The sequence below is a fragment of the Chrysochloris asiatica genome, unplaced genomic scaffold, assembly GCF_000296735.1.
Source record: "Chrysochloris asiatica unplaced genomic scaffold, ChrAsi1.0 scaffold00023, whole genome shotgun sequence".
Classification (NCBI taxonomy): Eukaryota; Metazoa; Chordata; class Mammalia; order Afrosoricida; family Chrysochloridae; genus Chrysochloris; species Chrysochloris asiatica.
Genome location: NW_006408541.1, coordinates 13189059 through 13196171, shown reverse-complemented (window position 1 = coordinate 13196171; position 7113 = coordinate 13189059). Strand labels below are relative to the sequence as shown.

Genomic DNA, 7113 nt, shown 5'->3' with positions numbered 1-7113 from the left:
AGAGAGAGAGAGAGAGAGAGAGAGAGAGAGAGAGAGGATGTCGTTAACAGGGATGAGGTTTTAAATCATCTAAAACCAAACAGCCCACATCTCCCCATATGTACTTCACTCCAGGAAAAAAATAACAAAAATAAGTTCACTGAGTCATTTAGAATAACAAGAAAAAGGGCTATTTCAATGCTTCATCTGAAAATTCCCTGTGGTTATTAAAGGAAGCTGTATTTCATTATATGAGATTGTATCTTATCTAAAATCTTTACATTGAACATTTAGACAAAACATAATGAATTATTAACTTGCTACATATAAAAACATCCCACTAAAAGTTTGACCAAGATGGAGTTCCAGTATCTGAAACCGTTTTGCTTTTGTGCTAATTTTAAGGTCAGAGAAACAGAGAAATCAAGTGACTTGCTCAAGGTCATTTGGTTAAATCAGGTGCCATCCAAAAGTCCTCACCACAAATCAAATGTTTTTTTAACTGAACAGGCTCTGTCTCCCTTTCTCCCCTGAGGGTGAGTGTGGTTGCCTTCCAAACTCACTGAAGTCTTCTATTAGACTTTCTTCTTGGCCAAGAAACAACAGCGGACTCACCTCATTCTCCAATGGATTCCAATGAAACTGGTCATAAATTCAGGCCCGACACCAACAGGAGACTTGGGAGAAAAATTCAACTGGGTCTACAAGGAGTTGCCTATGATGGCACACATATATATACATACCCAGGTTCACTGGCTTCCTGCCACATCAAGTTCATTAGCATTCTACCAAATCAAGTTTAAAATTTCGCTATGCTCTGATCAATGGAATGTGTATTGGAAAACTTCCGGTTTCTTCCTTTGCTCGTATGGTTCACATTATGAGAATGACTAAAAAAATAGGTGAGACTTGGTTTGGAGGGAGAAATACAGATCAAAAGAGAAAACTCATTTGCCACTTCCTTTTTTCAACAATCAAAGGACAGGAGAAAATTCAGTTTAAGTAGATTTCTGCATTAATAAAACACATTGTTTTAAGAATTTTCAAAAATCAGTAATCTCTACCTAAACATATGACGGTACCACAAACTTATTAAGATGTTTTAGAATCAACACTTCACAGGCATATCTACAAAGAGTTTACAAATATATCTTTAAATGTTGAAAGAATACTTTCAGTATTTTGTTGAGTCAATGGTATGGTGACCCTCTATAGGTTTTCTTAGGGTTTGAAGCACCGACCTTGTGATTAGCAGTGAACTGTGAGGTCTGTTTGTTTAAGCTAAAGAACCACTGTTGTTGTTATTGTGTGCCATCAAGTCGGTTCTGACCCCCACAGAGGCTCTGTATAGGGTTTCCAAGGAGTGGCTGGTGGGTTTGAACCACCAACCTTACAGTTAGCATTCCAGTACTTATCCTACAGCGCCACACCAGAAATCAGAGATAAATTTACATTTTTCTTCAAAACCTTCAAGGAAATAGTCATATTTCAGCACTTCAGGTAAAACGTGTGATTAAATGAAAATTGTAGTGGGTGGGCCTTGGAGAGAAAAGACAGATCCGCACTTTGTGTACCATCTTTCCCTTCCCTTTTTAATATCCACCAACTGCTCACACCTTCTGCCCCATCCCTATAGGTTCTACTTCTAAGTTGCTAATATAAAAATAGCAAGCCATCTTTGGAATAGCTTGTATTTCAGCCTTGAGAGTATAGTTCTCTGCTCACATTCCAATTTTAACCTTGAGTACTCAGTCATCTGTTCACACGGCTTATGAACTGCCAATAAAGGCATCATATTGTCTGATACAATCATTACTTTGAAAAAAATATTAGCTGGGGTGGGATGGGAACAGTAAAGTAGCTAAGAAGAGCACTGCGTACTTACTACAAACAAGCTACAGTGATATTAATCATTTTCCTTGTACCCAGTTTTCTAGATCACGCGGTACCATCGATTCCATTTCACAAATGAATGGCACATTCTAGCAAGTTTCCATTTGCTCTTTGATTATTACTGTTATCAGGTGCTGCCATCGAGTTGGTACTGACTCATAGTGACCCTATGCACAACAGAACAAAACACAAGCATAGCAACACAATTGTTGGTATGCCTGAGCCCGCTGCTGCTGCCACTTTGTCAATGTATCTCATTGGGGGGGTCTTTCTCTTCTTCGCCAACCCTCCACTTTACCAAGCATGACTTCCTTCTCCAGGGACTGGTGCCTCCAGTTTGATAATATGTTCAAAGTATGAGAGACCAAGTTTGGTCATCCTGGCTTCCAAAGAGGATTATTCTGACTGTCCTTCGTCCAACACAGATCCATTTATTCTTTTGGCAGTCCACGGTACTTTCAATAGTCTCTTCCAACACCATAACTCAAATACGTCAATTCTTCTGTGGTCTTCCTTATTCATTGTCCAACTTTCACATGCATATGAAGCTACTGAAAATACCATGGCTTGGGACAAGCGTATCTTAATCTTTGATTATGGGTCTCTTATATTAAGAGCTGGTATTAGATCTCAAAGTAATAGGTAGGCTGAGATGTTTACAGGCTATTTCGCACATGAACAATTTAAAACACTTAATTAACATGCTTTTTTTCTTATTTTCAACTCAAGTCTGAATTGAATACAGTTTCTGAATATAGCTATACTTTTAGACATAGTCCACAAATACAGCATTCTACATCCTATTTTTGTGAGTAGCAACAGGGATCTTGAAAGCTCATGAGCAGCTCTGTCTCTAAGGCGCAACTCTTGGTCTCTCCGTGCGCAAAGGAAAGAGATATGAGAATGGAAGATGCTTGGAAACAGTTCGTTCAATGGACTAACAGACCACGAGAACATCAGTCACCACAACCCTGAGATGAGAGGGATCCAGGCTACCACTACCAAGTGCTCTGCTCTGAGAGGTATCATGCTAGAGGGCCCTGGATAGAGTGGAAGAAAACGTGAACAAAACACAAAATTATATTTTAAAAAAAGACCAGGCTTGCTGGTCAGAAAGACTGGAGGAACCCAAGACTATGGCCCTTGGTCACCCTTCGGGTCTGGAATAGAACGTACCATCATGGCTCAATTATCAGCTAAGCAGGTTCAAAAGGAGACAACACCAGTGAGGCATGCACACCATAAACTGGCCAAGCATTCACGATCAAAAAGTTAGCATTTACCTAAGTACAAAATTCAGAAGGGCTGGGAAAGGAGGAATGGAAACACGAATCCCAGGGGGAAAGTAAGCAAAGTAATGTTAACACTGGGGAAGGATTATGATCATTGAGATGAAACAAAGTATGATTTGTTGAATGTAAAACTGATGGTCTGCTCTGTAAAATCTTCACTCTATTCACAACACAATGTAAAAAACAAACAAACAAAAAAACCTCTGGAGTAATTATTTCTCTTTAGCTCTTAAACCCAAAGTGGCTACAGGATAAACAAAGCAAACAAAAAAAAAAAAGCTGGGAATGGAAAAATTAAACCTGGAAGGAAATACAAGTCTGACACGTCCAGTATTATCAGAAAAACAAAGTGCCATTATTTGGAAAGGAATTAAGGTGAACTATATGAAATTGTTGCTATATAACTGTTTTTAACCTGCTAAAACAAAAAATTTCAGATGGGTTCTTTTTATAATTATTTCAAATAAGACCTAAGCCATATAAAATCTTATATTACCCTTAAAAAAAAAAAAAAGAAAGAAAACCAAAGCTGTTGCCATCAAGTTGATTCTGACTCCCAGAGAACCCATAGGATAAAGTAGAACGGTCCATTCGCTTTCCAAAGCTGTAACTTTTACTAAAGTATACTGATGCTATATCCTTCTCCCACGAAGCAGAAACAGGTGGACTTGATTTGTCAACCTTTCAGGAAATAGCCCAGTCCTTAACCATTGCACTAACAGAGTTTCTCTTACTTCCCTAGATTATCTAAATCTTTTTTTTTAATCTCTTTATTGTGAATCGACTGAAGGTTTATAGACAAGCTAGATCAGTTTTATGATTCAACAAATTATACTTTGTTGCATACCTTCATCTTTCAAAAAGATTTGCCACTCCACTGTCAAATAGATGGCTATTTGAAAACGTGTGTTGATTAACAGGAAAATGAAACTGTCAAACTGCTGTATGTAGTAACCATTACTGCACAAACCCTAAAACCACTCCATATCTTTTTTACCGTTTCTTTTTTCCAGTACCAGAATTTGAATCCTAAACATATGTGTACTCTAAAAGACTTACATTTATGGAAATTGTTTTCTCAATTTAAGTTTTTTTTGCATCTTTTTCAGTTAGTTATCAGAGATCCCACAATCTCAGTCCATCATTTAATCTAAAACTCTATGGTTAAGAAATTTTAATTAAGTTGATAAATTCCATTTCTGTTAGAAAATCTGGCTTCTAACCTTTCTAATCTAAAAGTGATTACCATCTCAGTGGGATAAATTTTTCCATTTAGATGTAACTGATGCACACAGCCACCCCAGAAATACCTTTTTTCACAAAAGGAGAAAAAAAGGATGTATTTCCAAGACTGCCTCTAAGTCCAAATTCTCACACCTATTTTTTTATTAGAGGCTAATATTCAATAGGAGTCCTGATGTGATGCTGTGGGTTAATGTGCTGGACTGCAAGGTTGGTCTGAACCACAAGGCCGGTGGTTCAAGCTCACCAGCTGCTCCTCAGAAACCCTATACAGGGTCACTATGGGTCAAAACCAACTCAACAGCACTTAACAACAACAATAATAATAAGACTCCTGGTGTGGCACTATGGGTTAATGCTCTGGACTGCAAGGTCGGTTTGAACCACAAGGTCGGTGGTTCAAGCTCACCAGCCGCTCCTTGGAAATGCTATATAAGGTCAATATGAATTGGAACCAACTCAATGGCACTTAACAACAATATCCAATAAGAATTCCTGGTGTGATTCTATAGGATAAGTATTAGACAGTGGGTCAGAACCGCAGGGTTGGCAGCCCAAACCCACCAGTCGCTCTTCGGAGACCCTATCGGAAACCCCTACACAAGGTTGCTAGGAGTCAACACCAACTCTATGGCACTTAACAACAACAACAATATCCAATATGCTAATGAACTCTTTTCTCAACTAATACTACTAATTACTCACCCATTCTTCTTCTGCCCAAAAATTCTAATCCTTTTACCATCTATTCACCAAACCCAACAGGCCACATATTGTAACTTCCTAGAGGGGTGCTTTTCCGTAAGACACTTTGTAAACTATTAGGGTAAGCTGATACTGCTTACTCTAGCTTCCCAGATCTGTTTCAGAATTATTAACCGTCAATATTAGCCCCTGGAGTGAAATATGCTTTTAAAAAAAAAAAGAGAGAGAGATTCTGCTGCTTCATCTGGAACCTTCTCTATTTGGCTAATTCAGTGTTGACAATGCTACAGAAATGGGACTAGTGACTGCAATCCTAAAAGGTATTTCCCTACAAGCTATACCATCCTTCCCCTAACATCCAAACAATCCAGAATGTCTATGATAGATAGCATTTACACACATCCCTGACCCCAAGCCTTCTGATCATTTGTCACCCTAAATTGCAATTTTTTTTGGGAACCCCCATGGCATTGACAAGTTACACAAATATGTTCCTTAAACTTTCCACCTATTTCCTTCTACAAAGTTACTTATAGTAAGAGCTGCCTTCTTTTGAAAGCACAGTGATAAGGGTTTTAAAAAAGAATCTACTTCCATCCTTAAAAGTCTACGAGGTAAAACGGGGATTTAGTATTTCCATATGTTATTGCTGTTACTGAATGCTGTCGAATGGATTCCGACCCACAAGGAGCAGCTGGTGAGCTTGAACCGCCGACTCCACGGTTCAAACCGACTTTGCAGTCCAGAGCTTTAACCCACAGTTCCACAAAACTCTATAAGGTAAAATGTGGATTTAGTATTCCCATTTTACAGACAAGAAAAGCTGTGACTTAGTAAGTTGCCTAAAATCACACAGGACAGCGATTCGAATCCAAGTCTGACCTCAGTGTCCTCTGTCCTTGCTCTTAACCTTCACACTGCATTTCCTTCTAAATTCTCACGTCTTAAATGTCCACTTCGTGGTGCTTGGGGACGTTCAGTGTTCCCAAAGGCTGTCTTTCCTTGAAATGTACCTTTGAGAAGAATGTGTACCTATCCATCTTTTCTCGATGCTCCCCCATCCCAACTGGCATCATTTCCCGACAGCCTTGTCACATCCCCTCCTCTAAGACCAAATTAAACTTCCTCTCTGCCCCCAGAGTAGGCACAACATACTGAGGGTCAAGTGAGAGCAGAAAAGGAAGTGAAAGAAAAGGATAAGCCCCAACAACACCTTTTCCCTAGATCTTGGATTCAGGGGGATAATACAGCTGGGGATTTGGGGGCTAGGGGGAAACAGGGGAGGTGACATGGGTGTGCCCTTGGGACGCTCAGGAGGTTAGGCGATTGAATAGGGGTAGACCTCGGTAACGGGGAGGAAAGGGATCCGGCCACCTGGACCTGGAGGTGGAGGTAAGAAAAGTGGAGAGGATGCAGGGACCCGGGCCAGAGGGATGGCGAGGAGGGGAGCGCGCCGAGCAGGTTCCAAGTGCAGGAAGATCGGGCCGGGGGCTGGGGGGACCCCGCGGAGGGCAACGCGGGAGCTCTGAAGCCTGGGAGGAGGAAAGTCAGGCTTCCCGGAGGCAAGGGCGGGAAAGGGGGTCCCAGCACGCAGCGGGGCGAGGAGAAGCCACCGCCGGGCCGCGAGGGGACTGGCGCGGAGGTCGGGAGGGGGCTGAGGCCGGCGGGGGGCGGAGGTTTCCGGGAGCCCCGAGGCTGCAGAAGGCGGGAGTGCTCTGGCGCCCCCCGAGGGTGGGGGGGGTCCCGGGGTCCCCCCAAGACAGAGCGGCAGCCATGGGCCCCTTCCTACCTATGCCAGGCGCCACATAGACGAAATAGAGCAGCGAGGACGAGAGCGAGAAGAAGAAGAGCGCGGCCAGCAGCGAGCGGCGCGGGAGCCGCAGCCCCCGGCGGACGCTCATGCTGCAGCCCGGCAGCCGATTCAGGGCCGGGCCGGGCCTGCTCCCGCCGCTTCGTGGGCTGCTGCCTGGGCTTCGGACACCACCTCCCGGCCTCGCGGGCC

The 7113-nt window shown here is 42.4% G+C and overlaps 1 protein-coding gene across 1 annotated transcript in view; it reads right to left on the bottom strand.

The window, feature by feature from the left end:
* The window catches only part of B4GALT5 (UDP-Gal:betaGlcNAc beta 1,4- galactosyltransferase, polypeptide 5), a 90171-nt gene extending 83077 nt beyond the window's left edge, over nt 1–7094 (bottom strand). The window contains exon 1 of the mRNA XM_006839193.1: nt 6901–7094. Coding sequence (XP_006839256.1) covers nt 6901–7012 — 112 coding nt within the window. The 5' untranslated portion in view covers nt 7013–7094. The remainder of the gene's footprint in view (nt 1–6900) is intronic.
* Nucleotides 7095–7113: the final 19 nt, after the last annotated feature.